The sequence below is a fragment of the Montipora capricornis genome, chromosome 13, assembly GCF_036669925.1.
Source record: "Montipora capricornis isolate CH-2021 chromosome 13, ASM3666992v2, whole genome shotgun sequence".
In the NCBI taxonomy this organism is placed as follows: domain Eukaryota; kingdom Metazoa; phylum Cnidaria; class Anthozoa; order Scleractinia; family Acroporidae; genus Montipora; species Montipora capricornis.
In genome coordinates, this window is record NC_090895.1 from 9,382,835 (window position 1) to 9,400,159 (window position 17,325).

Genomic DNA, 17,325 nt, shown 5'->3' on the forward strand with positions numbered 1-17,325 from the left:
AGCTACAGTATCATTCAGCCTATGGAATCCTCCTAAAGGATTGATGGCATGCTCCACCAGTTTGGCAATGAATTTTATTGAACCGCATAGGTTTTAAGAGAAAACAGGCACACCCCCCGCGAGCGAATGGAAAAGGGCGGTCCTGGTTACTAGGGCGTTGACATGTCGTCTTGGGAAGGCAATTTTCTTTAACAGTGCCTCTCTCCACCCAGATGTATAAATGGGCACCAGTGATTATTATCCTGTCCAGGAAAAAAGAGCAGTAACTAATTTAAGCTCCAGCAGGTACGAGCGGGCACTAGGCCTTGTGACGACTTACCTTATCACCTACAACATGCATAATGGCCGTCCAGGGCGATTACCGCCTAGGTTGCTTCTTATTACCGAAACCAGAGTTAAGGGTCAGCAATTCAGTGTGAGTCCATAAAGACTTACTTTTTCATGTGATCTACAGCTACGGGTGCCATAAAAAACCCCAATTAAGGGCTCCAAGAAAGCGGAAATATTTTATTTCCCAAGTTGCCAAAACATTAGTCTTTGCCGGAAGGATAACCCACTCCACCCCTGTCCTATCTTTGGATATATATGCAGTATGGATGCCACCATGGATCTGTGTTTGAGAAAGCGACAAAAGGAAAATACTGATAGAGAAAGGGAAAGAGTGCCCGTGAGTAATCTTCTAGCAATTTAGCGGATTCGGCGAAAACGGACCGTGTTGGACGTCCTTATCAATCATTTACAACATACGTGAGCCATTTACACTGGGGCACTGGGTATGAATAAATATTCAGTAAACAAATCATGCCATTGAGGTTCTCATACAAGTTCTATCATAATCATTCTCTGCAATATCAAGGAGACGAATCTGCACGAGAAAACAACTGAATTCCAAGTCAGTCAGAGCCAGCAAACTAGAATGACCTCGTCACGTACGGTATTAATCGACCTGTGTATATCTAACTCGCAACGACGCACTTGCGACCAATTTATCGCTGGGGCTAAAGTTTCTAACGTTACCTCACTTTTAAGGGATTGTAGGAAAGGGGCATGTCTGTAAAAGTGAAGCCAGGTAAGCGTCTTTGTAAGTGAATTTATCCAGACACTTTGCAAATAGACTGGAAGAGTGACTGCAATTTGTGTTAGATGATTAGCTTTAATTATATTCGAAATTTCTTAAAGGTTCAAAATGATTGTCAAGTAGTGTCACGACAGATGTTGTGGTTGCATTTAAAGAGACCGATAAGTTCTTTTTTCTTCAAAAAATATTAAAGCCCAAACAGGTGGGTTATAGTACTACTGAATGAAACTACAAAGCTTGCTTATATCCTGATTAAATTAGCGCTTCATTACCACGGGCCACAGACGTGATATGTTGAACGAGTTGAACAAAAGGAGATAAACTTAACATTGCATTTTGGACGAAAAAGATGCAATTTTGCGTTTTGATTTAACGGCAAGAGATGTGTTGTTAGGTAAATAAAGAGTTTTCGCAGCGGCTCTATTGTCCGTAATTTTCAAAACTTCTTCCAAGAAATTTATAACCGCTGTCGGACCACTATCTGATCAGTCCTAAAACAATCACATAAAAAAATTATTATTAACGGCAAGTCTTTTCGGTGACAATTAACTTCAGAGTCTCTTTTAATCATAACTTGGAAGGAAAAAAGATAATCGAAATTAAATGGCTGATTTTTGCAGACAGGCTTTGTTAAAACTTTAACCGGAAGTGGCCTGGTTAGCCATCTTCTCGTAAGTTTTTTTCTTTGTAAAAAGCCTCAACCTTAGTATTTTTTTCTTGATATTACTAAACTAAGGGCTGAAATTTGCAGGGATACTAAGACCTCAAGATATAAAACATGGGCATGGAAAATATTTGGTCTGAAAAACAGGCCATTTCCGATTGCTTCCCATATGCTTCAAGTATGACCAAGTTGTGATAACAGCCACAGGCTAGCGAAAAATTTCCTTGAGCTAATGTTCTCACCCATAAAAGCCTAAGGATAGGGCTTTACAAAGATGGTTTTGTTTTTGCCTGAAATTAATTTCATGTTGCTAAAAGGGAGATTTAAAAATAGCCAAAATTGCACTGAAAATCAGCCTCTGGGGACCCCTGAGGGGCTGATATTCAGAACTCGGCTAAAAAAAAGTCGTTGAAGCTGAAACTTTGGCATATTACATAAGTCGACATAAGTACTTTGTGTACCAATTTTAAGCGAAATCGGCCAACCTTCATTTCCAAGTCTGCCCGGTCTCTCAGGCAGAAGTTCTTGAGGACGTTCGCACTAATTGCTTTTGCGCAACGTTCCCTCTATTTTTTCATCACGAATCACTTACTTTACTTACTATCTACAAAATTTGATAAAATAAAATAAAAATCACAACCGTAAGAAGTTATCTTTTTCTTTTTTTTAATTTTCTTCTCTCGAGCTATCGAATTCCCGAAGTGGTTGCAACGGGTGGAGCTGACGAAAACGCTTGTCGAGGATGAACTCTACTGTTTACGACATCCTTGTGGCATGCAATTATCTAAAATCCCACTCCTAAAAACCTATCCACGGAAACCTTTACTATAACAGTTTATTTTTATGATTTTTGATGGATGAGAAGATGAGGCTACATCTCGTAATTATGACCGATTTATAGAAATTATTAAGTAAAGTACGATCGTCCGGGTGAGTGTAGTCCTGAGAAGGACTGTTTGAGATGACATTAGGGAACTTAAGATCTACGACGACGACGTCGTTGAAAACGCCAGAAAACAATGATATCATTGGTTAAAAGAGCATATATAATCGTGCTGCACGTGCGGCACGGATTTTAGCTCATATTTTTGCGGTTCTCTGCGTGACGACGACGTGAAATCACTAAATCTTAGGTTTTGACGACAACGTTAGCATGCAACAGAGAATCTTTCATTCTCTATCTTCAGTCTGAAACCGCTCGTACCAATTTATTTTTAGGATACTTCGCCCACATTGTACGACGTGAACGAGATGGAATAATCGCAAAAGACTTTTACAAGAGCAAAATTCTATTTTAAGGTGACTTTTCGTCGACGTCGCCGTCGTAGATCTTAAGCTCCCTATTGACTGACGTTTTGACAACCTGAGCGGAAGTCATCTTCATACCGGCCATCTTCTTGACTCTGAAGATGACTTCCGCTCAGGTTGTCGAAACGTCAGTCAATGTCATCTCAAACAGTCCTTCTCAGGACTACACTCACCCGGACTATCGTACTTTACTTAATGATATGACTCCTGGGTTTAAACCATTTACAATTTTATAGAAATTAATTAAGGCATTTTTCCACTGCCATTGTCCTCCGAAACAAAGTCAGTGACCCCCATTTTCTTTTTATTTTTGGAGTAGGCACTTTATGACCTAACTATAGGAGAAAAATGAAGAAAATTTAACCGTAAGAAGATTTTGGAGCGAACATCCTTAAGAGCAGTTTCTTCTGACGCTACTGTTGTCCACAAATGACGTAAACATGAGATTAGTATCGTGGCCGGTATGGACACAACAAGCCTACAAACTTAATAAGTTGCAGAAAAAAATAATTGACGTGCAAACTTTAAAACTTGCATACAAATCTTTTATGACGAACACATAAAAGAAGACATACCAATTTTATAATAGGCAGTGCTTACAAACTTAAAGGTATGCTAACAAACAAAATAAACTGCTCGAAAACGTAATAAAATGAGTAATACTTTAATAAAATTGACATAAATATAATAAATTGTTTCTCACTTAGCAATATAAACAAGTTACAAACTTGTAAAAGTGTATTTCCTGCAGATTTTAGGGCTGCAACCCTTTCAAAAACGTTTTTAACTAGTTTATATTGTTAAGCGAGAAACGATTTTGTTATATATTTTTTTCAATTTTACTAAAGTAACAGCCATTTTATGAAGTGAGCGAGGAACTTATTGTGATTGATAGCATTCAGTTAAGTTTGTAAGATCTGTCTTTTAGAAATTTTGAATGCATGTTATTAACTTCATTTGCATATGTTTCATGTCCAGCATCTACATACTATGTTCATGCCATCCACGGAAGATCAGCAGATAAAGAGGGGCCTAGGAGACTGAACGATATTTCAACCAACAAAAAACGGAAAACAGACTCTCTGGGTTAAATAAATCCTTTTTATATCTGTGTCTGTAGCTGGAGCTACAATTGAGTGGTTTTCCTGCCGGAAAATATTCATAAACAAACCACTTGCGCAAATCGAACCTTTTAGGAATTCAGCAAACCGTCGTTTAACAGTTAACGAATCGGAGAGATAATTTCAAAATTATGGAGAACTGGTCTTCGAAAACTAGAAGCATGCACGAGTAATCCTTGTTTTCTTTCCTTCAGAGAGGAAAGAGTAAGAAGCCAAAGACGCTCCGATGGTATCTTGTCTCGTTCTCCTCTCCTGCGTCTTACAACTGGCATCAAGTAAATTTTTGCTACAAGTTCGTTTCTAAACAATTAAATTACGAGGCAAAGACTTAACGGTTCGATATTTCGCATTTAATCATAAGATAGTTTTTGGAATTGCCTGTAACTCAATAACTTGGAATTTATTTCCCGTTCCGAGTGATTAATTGCTTTTGGAAAGAGCGGTGTTCCGCATCGATGCCATGTTCAAACAAAAAGTATGTAGCAATTTATCATCTCATCTAACCTTAAGTCCCTGGGGGCACAAATAAAGACGAATGAATCAATGATGCCAAGAAAGTTTACGTGCTTATAGTCACAAAGTGAATAAAAACAGTTATTAGATTGAACAAACTAGCAATACTTAACTCGAGCTAACTCATGCTTGTTAAGGCATGGCTCACTCCCTTATAGGACAGAGTTAACCTTAAGAGAGGAAGCTATGGTTCAATGTTACTGAAACTTGGCACTCATCGTATTTCATGGATCCTTATTAGGCCATTTTCGAAATATCAAATATTCGGCTTGATAGCTAGTGAGTGGGGCAATGAGTACAAAAACAATAGAAACAATTTGGAGTGAATGTGTTTAATATAATTCAGGTAAGACACTTTCCTGTGTCTTTGTCCTCTTAACCTCCCTTTCAAGCTGAATTTTAAGGCCTATTGGTTGAAACGTTCACAATGCTCAAATTTAGGTCACGTGACCTATAATTAGATTGTAACGAAAAAAATATTTTCAAAATGGGGAGTACAACATGAAATTTAAGCTACTTTGTTTTGGTATCAATCTATTACAAATTGGTCACTATTTATGAATTAGCCTTTTAAGCTGGACTGTTTAGACTAATTATTGCGTAATTAAGGGAAATAGGTCACGTGACTTAATAAAAAGCCGAATTTCTCCTCATTTAAATTTCAAATTCTACCATCCAAAGCAGTACTGTTTATTAATTTTTTGCCAGATTTCTTACAAAAATATCGGACGGAACTTCTCCTCATTTTAGGAAGAGCGTCTTGTGACGTCACAGACCAAGCGATGTCACGTGGTACTGAAAAGCATGTTCATTTAGTAAAAACAGTCATTTGACGAAAATTGATTAATCTTTTGAACTGTGAAACTTGTTTCACTCATTAAGAATAAGGATTTCGAAATTCTCTGCGGGGTCCTTACGAGTGGCTCAGCAGTTCCTTAACCTAGCCGGAGAATAAAGGCCATGAAATGCTTGAACATTGCACCACATAATCGTAACTGTTACACTATTACAAAATCATATTAATTATGTTCGAAACGTTGATGTTGTGTAAGCGTGCGGGATTGGCACAGGGCATTTCGGCAAACACTGTTGTCTCATGGCCTGCAACAGAGAATTTGGAGAACTCAATATCATGCTTTTTTTTTGTAAGTCCTTATGTCCGAGATACATCTATTGCCATAGAGCACTTCCTGTTCTTCTTCCCAAGCTAGCTCAGGGTAACTGATCGATAGACCTAAAAATGGGAAGCGCGCTATGTAGAGGAAGCAGTTACCAGAACACAACTGATAACGAGACGTAACCAAACGCAGCCGTATTAGAAATCACTAACTCCTTACGAACTTGTAACTCTTTTGTCTTCTGTTTGCTTGGTTGTTTGTTCTCCTCTTTCTGGAGGCCAACATCTCAAGGACATTTATGCAAAATTATCGACAGCGTTGCTAAAGTCTCGTATGAAATAATGATATGTATTGGCCAGAAGAGACCCAGTTGATTTAAATGTACGAATAGAATCGATAACAGCCTTATAATCCACCGGAAAAGAGGCCGGGGACTCCTCGTGTTCTACAACTGTCTTTTATAAAGTGAATGTTGTGTAGGAAAAAAAGTAATTTCACTTTGAATTTCTCGATCCAAAAAAAGAGAGAAAACATGCGCAATGTTCTTTGTTCTGTTGGTCAATATGTCGGTATGTTATATTGCTTTGGATCAGAGCTATCGTTATACGGCAATATAGTACCTTTTGAGGGAAGGAGGTAGTCTCTAAAGAAACTGTGGTGCTGCGTCGGTGGGGAAGTAGTATACAAAAATTTGGTTTTATCAACGGAGTTGATAATGTAAATTAGCCACCGTACAGAGATTTTAAAACGAGACGTTTCGAGCGTTAGCCCTTCGCTCTGACGAAGGGCTTACGCTGGAAACGTCAGCTTTTAGAATCTCTGTACGGTGGCCAATTTACATTATCAACTCCGTTGATAAAACCAAATTTTTTTACCTTTTGAGGAACAAGTTTATAAGACAAAGACACAAAAAAGCCATTTCAAGAAAACTTAATTATTTCAGCTGTGAAAACCGCTGGAAGAAAGTGTATGTTTAGGAAGCTGGAAGGAAGTGTTTGTGTATGTTTATCTGCTGACTCAAATAATGCTTTAATTAATCGCCTTCATGTACCGTAGCTGAAATTAGCTGCAGCTAGCCGTTACATAATTTCAACAGTGTGTAGTACTGACAGACTGATTAAAAATCAGAATCTTGTCTTGAAAGCGTACGAATTTCATTCGCACAGATGTACATTATGTGATCCTGAGTGCGTGCTTGACCACATAAACGAGAGTAAGGCTCAATCACTGGTCCCTTAGTTTACGGACACGTTTTACTTTCATTTTTAAATCTTATAAGTAATGAAGAGATTTAGATTTGCTTACCTTGATAAAACCAGCAGATAATGCAGATGAAGCCTGATGGCCCAAGTATTGACATTACAGCAGAAAGGTTTGTGCCACCGTATGTTTACTGATTTTTACCAGGCACGATAAGAACTTGAAAGAGGCGCTTTCGGAGAGAAACGATTACTTGTATCTCTGCGTCTGCTACAGTTGACTAATTTTTTCCTGAGATAAGATATTCAAAAACCAACCACCGTTCCAAAACGAGGAACAAGAGGCTACCAATTACACTGCCACTCATTAATAACTTGCTTGTTTCGTGGTCCCTTCCTACGTCTTAGACCTAATGTCTAGTACATTTACTTTCAGTTGCCTTGGTTAAACAAAAACATTTGCAAGGCAAAGACGTAACGGCTCGCGCTTTGTTATCTCATCATATGATCGGCTTTGGAATCGAATTAAAACTCAATAATTGGGTTCCTATACCCAGCAGACCGATATACAAAATAACATAGATAAATGCACTGTTATCCGTTGTCTGTTAGGGCTGCGTGAGTACGCAATACGTGAGTTTCAAAGTAGATATCTTTTCACTGAACGGGTACATTGGAATTTGTTGTTTTCAGGCATAAATAAATAAATCGTTTTACTTTTACGTCTACTGTTGACTGGATTTTCCTGCGAGAAAATATTGATAAACAAACCACTTATGCAAATCGATCCTCTTAGGGTTTAGCACGACCTCGTTTAACAGTTAACGACCCAAAGAGACGACTTCAATATATACATCTTACTCGATGGTTTAACATATAATACGCGCGCATATTTTGCGGGTACGAGGAATGAGCAAAATGCCCGCGAGTATTATATGTTAAACCATCGAATAAGAGATTTTATTCTTCCACTACAAAAAGGTGTTATTTTGATTCAATTTTATCTGGTAAGAGTGTTTCTGAAAAAATGCATCATCGGTCCTTCAGGGCGCTTGCGAACGATGTAAACAGCACAAAAAGCCAGCCAAATGTCCTTTATTTGATTGGATAAACGAAATGACGAGAGACAAGAGATGACAAGCTAAATTCTTAGGCTTTGTATCGCGTTGGGGGAAAACAATTTCTTTTATTGAAAAACTCCCTTTCTGTCCGTATTTGCTCTGTTCTAAACCGGTCAAACCGGGACACTACAGTTTATAGGCCACTTTCATAAATGGCGACCAACTTTACATTCTTTTGTATTTATGTTAATTAGACCTACTGCCCTCATTTTGAAAAAAATATTCTTTTGAAATTTGCTCGTCGTAGCGAGGTTAGTAGGGCTTATTAGAATTAAAACAAAAGAACAATTTATTTGGCCGCCATTCTGCCGCTATTATGAAAGAGGTCTATTACCGTCTCCTTTTTGCGCGTTCTTTTGACCAAATATGGTAAAATGGCGTAATAGTGGAATAATAATATGGAGAACTGTTCTTCGAAAACTAGAAGCATACACGAGTGTTTCTTTTGTTTTCGGTCCTTTAGAGAGGAAAGAGAAAGAGGCACAAGCGTAGTTACTAAAACAAGGAATGACCTAAAATGATCTACAATGATGTAGAATGACCTAAAATGATGTAAAATTACCTATAACGGTATCTAAAATCACCTTAAATGACCTAAATGAGCTTCAATGGTATCTAAAGTGACCTAAAATGAGCTGCCACCGTTCTGTCTATTTTAGATCATTTTAGATCATTTTAGGCCACTCCTTGTTTTAGTGACTACGAGGCACGAGACGCTGTACTGGCATGCTAATTGCGCTGGCACTTAGAAAATTAGCTTTCCTACGTCTTACAACAGGCATCAAGAGAATTTTTGATACCATTTCGTTGGCTAAACAATTAAATTACGAGGCAAAGACTTAATGGCCCGATATTGCGAATTTGATTATAGGATCGTTTTTGGAATCGACTGTAACTCAATAAATTGGGATTTATTTGGTTTAGGCAATTTACTCTTTTTAAGTCAGAATTATAATTAATTGCTTTTGGAAAGAGCGGTGTTCCACATCGTTGCCATGTTCAAACAAAAGTAATGTATTAACTTATCATCTGTTCTAACCTCAAGCCGTTAGGGCACAAATGAAGACGAAACGAATCAGTGGTGTCAATAAAGTGTACGTGCTTATAGTCAAAGTGAAAATAGGCGCACGAGAGGTGCATGTGATTACTGCGGAATATGGAAGAAGTAGAATATTGGTTGAATATTCTGTTACGTGAAAATGGGGTAGCCAAACTCTGGGAATGATTCCCCACCTTTCATATCGATAGTTTCTCGACATTCACAGGCAATAGATCATTTTCACTGTCACGCAGCAACAAAAAGTAAATTCGAAAGCGTTCAATGAAAAAGGCCAAGAACTTGGAGTGTTTTACGTAAAAATATTCCAACAATCAGGTCTGTTCGGTACATCGTTTCTGAGTTATTTTTCTAAGCGTTTCACGCAACTTTATAGAGTCTTGCACAGAAATTGCTTGTGGTCCAGCAATATGGCGGCCGGTAATCAACGAAAAGATCTTACCTTTCACTCATGAGATAAAAGATATGTGTATCAACACATCTCCTAATGTACTTGAAAGGGTCAAACTGCTGATATTCAAAGGGATATACATCATTTTTAATCAGATAGCTTTGTACCATGGTGTCACGTGAGGTGACAATCCAGAAATTCAAAATGCTGCACACCTCACGGACCTGGAAACTCGAAAAAAGATTTATTTGCAGGGCATCTTCAACCTCCGGTGGATAAAAATTCAGAAGACCTTAGTTTGCGAATTTGATGAGGTCACCTTCTCAAACTCATTAAAAATTCATAAAGTCAACTACAAATCACTGCATGTAAACCAAATCACGTGCATGTGTTTGGATACCCAATGAAAAACAATATACCACTCTCCAGTAAAGTGGTCTATACCACTAAAATATGCACAATGACAACTTGCTCAAAATCAATGAATATTCATTAATCAGAAGTAACCTTACTTTTACAATGCTTCATTTTCTTATTTAAGCCCATTTACTTACTTCTTGAACAAACTTCGACAGCCAGTAGTTGAGACTGCATGCAGACATATCTGTAATGGCCTTGTCCAAAGTTTGTACTCCTTCTTCAAAGTCTTACGTGGTTAAAAGGATGCCGGGTTCCAAAGTATAGGACTTCACTAATCGATTCTGTTTCCATTCCTCGAAGACCTTACACGACCATTTGGTTTTATAAGCTGTTGATTTCCGTACTGCGTTATCAACACTTTTCTTCTCATCCACCACACTTTTCGGCTGCCGAAATCTCTCGAAATACTTTGTTGCCGTATACATCCTGACTAAACCACAACTGAACTTGTAAATGCAACTTTCACATCTCAGAATAAATTAAATCGCATCATAAATGCAAATTAATTAAGCCGGTGAAAAACATCTTTGATATTGAAATTATCCAGGAAGGAATGTTAGATAGCAAACAATTCTAATAGCCCTTATTCACGATAGCCGCCATGTTGGTTTGCAAATTGTCATGTAAATTAGCCATGTGTTATGCTGGGGGGCAAACATTGGAATAAAGGCAAATTGCGGAAAATCGGCTCGTCGAAATATTGAATTAACATTGCTAAAAGTAATTTTTTGAGTTTAGAATTAAGTACCTTTTATAATAATTTTATATCTTGTGATTACCTCCGACATTTTGACTTTCTACTTCGTTATCGGCTCATTTTTCACTAAAAAAACAACGAAGTAAAACTCCATTTAACGAAACTAAATTCGGGTAGACTCAATCAGTGAATTTATTTTCGAAAAATGAAAAGAAAGTCGTTGAGGGCGAGTGTCACTGATAACCACTGTAAGCTCAGATAACGCTTTCGCCTTCAAAAGAATTCACTGTTCACGATCAAAGTATTTTTAAATTATTTATTTATGGTAGTTGATTGTAAATACAACTCTTGTCTACGGTGGCCTACAAATGTTACGGCAAAACCAAAAACTTCACGGCAAAAACAAATTCTTCACGGCAAAAGCGAATACCTCACGGCAAAAACTGAATACCTCACGGCAAAAACAAAAGAGGTAAGAAATAGTTTTTTACGGGAGTCGCTGTAGTATTTTGAGTTGCCTAAGTTGTGTGTTCATTCCATTTATTCAGATGGATGAGGACGCTAATACCATCCAGTGAGAACTGTGCTATGTGCAGGAAGGCATTTCGACAGCCGCACGCCGAAGCACAAGCTGCTGACATAGAATTTATCGCCCGCATTGCGGAGGTAAGATTTAGAAGTCATTTTCTTCATTCAATCTACAAAGAAATCGGTCTCTTTTATTATCCTTAATTGTTCTTTCACTAATTTTGGCGTTCTCTTTGTTCTGTCTCTCTTACAGCTTTGTGAAGAGCATTATCCCAACAGGGAATACGCTGACAACTATATAGCCTGTATATATTTTAATAAAGGGTTAAACCCTATTGAACAACACGACATTGCCTTTGCGATTCAGTGCATATTTGCAAGCCGAAACGTTGATGAACACGGAAACTGTGATAATCATGAAAGATGTCATAACTGTCAAAGGTTTATAATTGAAAAAAATCTTCGACAGTTATTTCTAACTATGGCAAGAGTTTTTCAAGATTTTTTTTTTTTGCTTATCCATGTCTCTTTCCTCTCGCTGAATTGAAAAAAACAATTGTACTGTGTTTTTGAATAGGGTTTAATTAATTTATACATAGCGTTTGTTCTCATTGTTTGTAAACACTTTAATTTGCTTGTAAGTACGAAGATAAAAATGTCTTTTTTTACTGCTTGAAAGTAAACGTGGCATTGGTGTTCCATCTAGTAAGTGAGAAATAGACATTCTTTCACGCGCTAAGAAATAGTTGATGAATCTTTGTCCGTAGTGTTCATTTTGTAGCGCTGACTTCAAAATACAACAAAGTTGACGCAAACATTTCTGCTCGTTCGTAAAATAAAGTTTTGGAACCATTAGCTCTCCATCACTTGTTATTTCAACTTTGTGACAGCCTCCTTTATTAATCTTACTCCAACGTTCATGCAGTAAGGTTACGATTCTGTTGTCCAATTGCAGTCGTTACAAACGGTCACAGTTCTAAAGCAAAAATCTGCTGTTCGATCATTCGGTCCATTACTGAATTGAAATATTTTTTCATTATCTTTATACACGTGACACTGACGGGGACCTCTCTCTGTTACATCGTCCGGCAGTGTACCAGCCCAAGCCATTGAGTTTTCTTGGCCAACGTCTCTCTATCGTATAGAGGCGCCAAACGTTTGTGAGAAGCCTTGCCTACGGGAGGTATCTTTTCAGTCGGGCGATCGACTCTAGGTCTTCGCAAATGTCCGTCAAGTGCAATGGGCAATGCCGCAAATATGTAGTGAGGGCTCAATGTTCATTCCGCTTCATTTTCATTTCTCTTCGATAACCTTAGAAGGGATTCTCTGTGATAGTAGGCATACATTACAGGTATGGCAGAAGCGAGTTACGGTGTTAGGTCCAATACGCTCAAACCACTTACAAACGCACAGACTGTTCGTGGTAGACCCACATCAAAACACGAAAATGTCGAAAGGGGTCGTTCCGCGAACTCTCAGCAAATATCTCAAATGTTGCTATCAAGCCGTTACAACTTCTAAAGAGATCAGTTGAGCAGTCATTGAGTACAAAATAAATGCAAACTATGACTAGCAATGATAGAAGTACATTAAGGAACTTTACTCGAAATTTTGACGCTGGCGGGTGCAAGCTGATATTTGATAATCAGCATAATGGCACTGAGCTGATGACAACAACAAACAACAACAGTAACAACAACAACAACAACAAGAAAGCTGTCATGTTGGATGAGAGAGAGGCCACTTACCGAAGCGAAGATGCAAGTAACTCATTATTTCATATATTTTGTACAATGTATCAAGTGGATTATCAGTTCTATCAATTTCTCTTTGTACTGCATTAGTTTTCTGTGTAATCATGTACGTTCGCATGTTGTATACGATTGCGTTACCAACACGAGCAATGTTGAATTTCCTGGGAAAATGTGATGTATTAGGGGAAGGAGTGCAGCAATTTGTACATCATCAACACAATGGCGTAGTGAAAATAAAATATAGAGAGGAATTGAGATCTCGCTATGCTAAATTTGTGTATTGTAATCATAACCGTGTTGTACGTGAATGCCATGTGTCGAGACGTCGTGATCGCGAACCTAGTAGGATTCCTGTGAAGAAGCTGAAACGTCTGTCGCAGAAAAGCAGAAAACTGAGGGAATTTGTGTCAAAACTTCATGGTTACATCAGTTGCAGGCTGAGAAGTCAAATGACAAGAAGGCGAATAATTGCCAGTCTCGGTTCTTTTGAAAAAGTAAGGAAAAATCCAGCTTCTATTCGACGAAAATTTCGTCAAACAGTACGTTTGACTTGCTTTGGAAAATACACTGGAACACGAAAACGCGTAAATCTGAAGAAATATCAAGTGTTGAACACATGCTGTGGACCAATGAGTTTGTACAAGAATGGTGATCATAGACGATGCCGTGCTAAAATAAATCTATGTCATGAAATAAAAACAAATCTTGGGCCTCCGATGAATAATATTGATCCAACCTTGTCAGTAAAGGCACCATATAGTCAAGGTGATATTAAAGTATTTGGTGCAGATGCTGGGCAACAATGCGTTGCTATGACTTTGTGTGCTTTGATTTATAATAATATAAAAGGAATTAATACACGTAATGACCTGATACAAATTATGGAACTGGGTAGTGAATTGTATTCTACTCTGTCACTATGTACAGGGCAGGTGTATTTAATGCGAACAGAATTACCAGCTATGATTGCTATGTCTGAGAAAAATAACCAGCTTAATTATAGTGAAAGCTACACAGGTAATATACATAACAGTGATTCAATAATTAAGGGATATCAGTACAGTATACCTATAGACAGTGCATTTGAATCACTCTTGTCACAAATTTATTCTTCATTTATTCTGACGAAAGGGTGTATAGGTGTTAGTATCTATCATACTGATAATGGGAGTTATACGATTTTTGATTCTCATGCAAGAGATGAATATGGTAGAAGCCATCCCCAAGGTACATGTGTAATATCAGAAGTACCATCCATTCAGGGCTTAGTACAGCATTTCCAGGCGATACACTCACTCGGTGACAATTATGAACTCAGAGGGCTGCAGATTAGTACAGTGTTAGAGAACAATTCAACTGCACTTGTAAACAATGCTGTACTGTAGGGCTTTATGCAATGTGTTACTCAACAGCAAAGTCTTGTAGTTCAATTCCAGAGAAGGTGGAAATTTCAATCTCAAAGCATTTCGAATTTTTTAACTGGACACTATTATTTTAAGTCTTATATAGCACCCACGTCCCTTATGTGAATTATCAAATACCAAAGTGACCCCTTATCGCACCATTCTCTCCGGAAACGCATTAGTGACGTCACAACTCACGCAAGAAAATCAAATGTATTACAGGAGCCTCCATCTTCCAAGACGGGCTTGTGCCCCTACACAGGAGTAGTTCATCCAATCAAATGGCTTTAGTATGATATTCTTAGAGCTCTCATTGGTATGCGCAAAAATTAAGTTCAATAATGATGGACGCGTGTAGTTCTAGCTCGAGTCAACAGGATAGCGATTAAAATAAAAGTTTCGGACTTTCGTCTTCGGATGGATTTTCGAGCTCTTCAACCGACTCATCTAAGAATGATTCACGAACTGGGCAGCAACATTAGCCATGGGCATGGAAACAAAGTTCTGAAGGCGCGAAGGGTTGTATGAACCTTATGTTGCAACTCCTTTATTCAGCACATTTGCACGAGCGCTAGCAACAATGGCAACCAATTTTGGGTTAGGAAGTCGAAAACTATAAATAACCTCATCTACTACTGGGCTGCTGGCCCTCATCAACACGTATAGAGGCTCCTGCTTCAGCACGATTATCGCAGTTTTGACTTTCATCTATAAGAGAGCTCAAGTCAGCGATGTTTTCATGACGAAGTGCGTGTTGTTTTTGCCAGTGTGATTACAAATTTCGTGATCTTTCTTTGAGACATGCACATCTTTCTATCTATTACACATCTTTTTTTAGAACTACGACACAACGCACATGATCCTTAGCAGCACTGACACGTGTGGTCACAGCCCGACTTCCGATCCTAGATTGTCTTGTAATTAGAGGAATGTCGAACAGACCAAGCGTCCGTTCAGGTAGCGGATACCATGATCTTCGATTGGTATAGCAATACACTGCGGACCAATAGGTGTTCCATCACCAGCAATCTTTCCTCCAAGCCGATGACATAATCGGTTATTTTCAGGATCATAGTTTATGATTACATGATTCGGTTGACGTCAAAGTTGTGGATGTCAGATCATGTCAGCTGAGACGTTACTGACGTCATTTTGTCTTTATCAGGTGAAATGTTCATCAAAGTAAACAAATGTATTTTCTCAAGTTATGGAATGTACGCTACTGTAGCTCGAGCGTTTCGGTATTCACACGTAGGTGTGCATAGCATGGTATAAGTACACATGGGTATTTGTAGTCGGTTATATATAGATATTTCTCGCAGTTTCAAGGTCTCTCGACGGCATCTCCTCTCTAGCTACCTTTTTGTAAGATTATGGGAGAAACGGGCAGCGATCTCACACAGATTCTGCAAGCTCTAACCAAAGCCTGTCTGGCGAGGAAAATGTTAATCTATTTTCTCGCCTGCTTGACTCTTAAGTAGACAAGTAATTGACAGAGTTCCAAGGCAGTCTCGAGCAAAAGGAAATTAAAGAAATTAAAAATTGACGCGAAAGCTGCTAGTAGTGTTCAGTTCAAAGGCAACAAATTGCAATTTGAATTCAACTCGACCTTGTTAGACGCCATTGATTCAGAGTCCGCTCATTTGCTGGAGGGGAATTTCCCACCTGAGTGAGTCAGGAGCTCATGGAAAACGCCACAACTTTGCTCAATAAACGAAACAAAGCTATTCGGTTTGTCGATAAGAGTCTTGGTGTCTGGTCCGCTGTTGAGGGATACGAGTCAGACGAGTTGGCGGATAACTCAGACCTACGGAAAGAGGGACCCTATCAAAGAAGCAAAATTTCATCTCATCGCAGAGTCGGCACAAGTTCTCTCACGAAGCTTCTTTTGCCTTTAAGAGCTTTTTTGCCTTTAAGGACTTTTCGTCCTCAACAGCAGCCCTTTCGTCAAACAGCCTTTTGAAGCAGGCAACCACAACCTTCAGACAAATGCTTCACCTGCGCCCAATTCGGGCATTGGGCCAATTCACCTTTCTGTCCAAGTTCCAGTCACTTCAGAGGCTTTCCCAGCCTTTCCTCCGCTTTTGTCATCAAGCATTGATGTCTTAAACATGCTTGGATCAGGTGAGTATTCAAATATTGTTGTTAATTTGTGCTCGTCTTCAGGTCTTCAAGATAATGACTTACTTGAATGCAACTATGCTGACTGTTTAATGGGTTCTAGTAGTGTTACCATTAGGGGTAGACGAGTTAATATCAGTTTTTGGGTGAGCACTGGTGCTTCGCAATTCATTCTCAGCGTTATCAGGGACGGTTATAGGATCCCCTTTTATTACAACCACACTTCGGTTTATCATGAGAAAAATACGTCTGCCTTGCATCATTCGGAATTTGTTTGCAACGCTATTGCAGAGCTTCTTAAAGTTGGTTCTGTTGTCGAAGGCCTGTCTCCACCTTTGGTTGTTAATTCCCTATCGGAATCTATTCAGTCTAGCGGGAAGAATTTTAGGCATGTAAATTATTTTGTTGAGAAGTCTAAAATTAGGTTTGAGGATGCTAAATAAGTCCTTCAGTGTTTGTTAACCAGACCTTATGCTTGGGTCTGCATTTTTTTTATATCAAATCGGGTTACCACCATATTCAGATTTTTGAATCTGATCAACAATTTCTCTTGGGATTTCGGTGGCGTTAATAAGTACTTAAAATTTTCGGTTTTGCCGTTCCGGATCAATGTAAGTCCTTATATTTTTTCTAAAGTTGTGAGACCTTAAGTTAAACATTGGCACTCAAAGGCGCTTTGTATTGTTGTTGTTGATAATGTTTTTTCCATTCAAAACTTTTCGAGGTCCGAAGAGCATGCAATCATTGCTTGTTAGGTCGGATCTTGTTTGTTCTGGGTTTGTACCGAACAAAGAGAAGTGTCAGTGGGTCCCTATCCAGATCATTTGCTGGT

At 38.5% G+C, this 17,325-nt stretch overlaps 1 protein-coding gene across 1 annotated transcript in view; it reads right to left on the reverse strand.

Annotated features, from left to right (window-relative positions):
- LOC138029979 (galectin-3-binding protein B-like) overlaps positions 1 to 7,380 on the reverse strand; it is a 30,712-nt gene extending 23,332 nt beyond the window's left edge. The window contains exon 1 of the mRNA XM_068877817.1: positions 7,108 to 7,380. Coding sequence (XP_068733918.1) covers positions 7,108 to 7,162 — 55 coding nt within the window. The 5' untranslated portion in view covers positions 7,163 to 7,380. The remainder of the gene's footprint in view (positions 1 to 7,107) is intronic.
- Between the last annotated feature and the right edge of the window lie 9,945 nt (positions 7,381 to 17,325).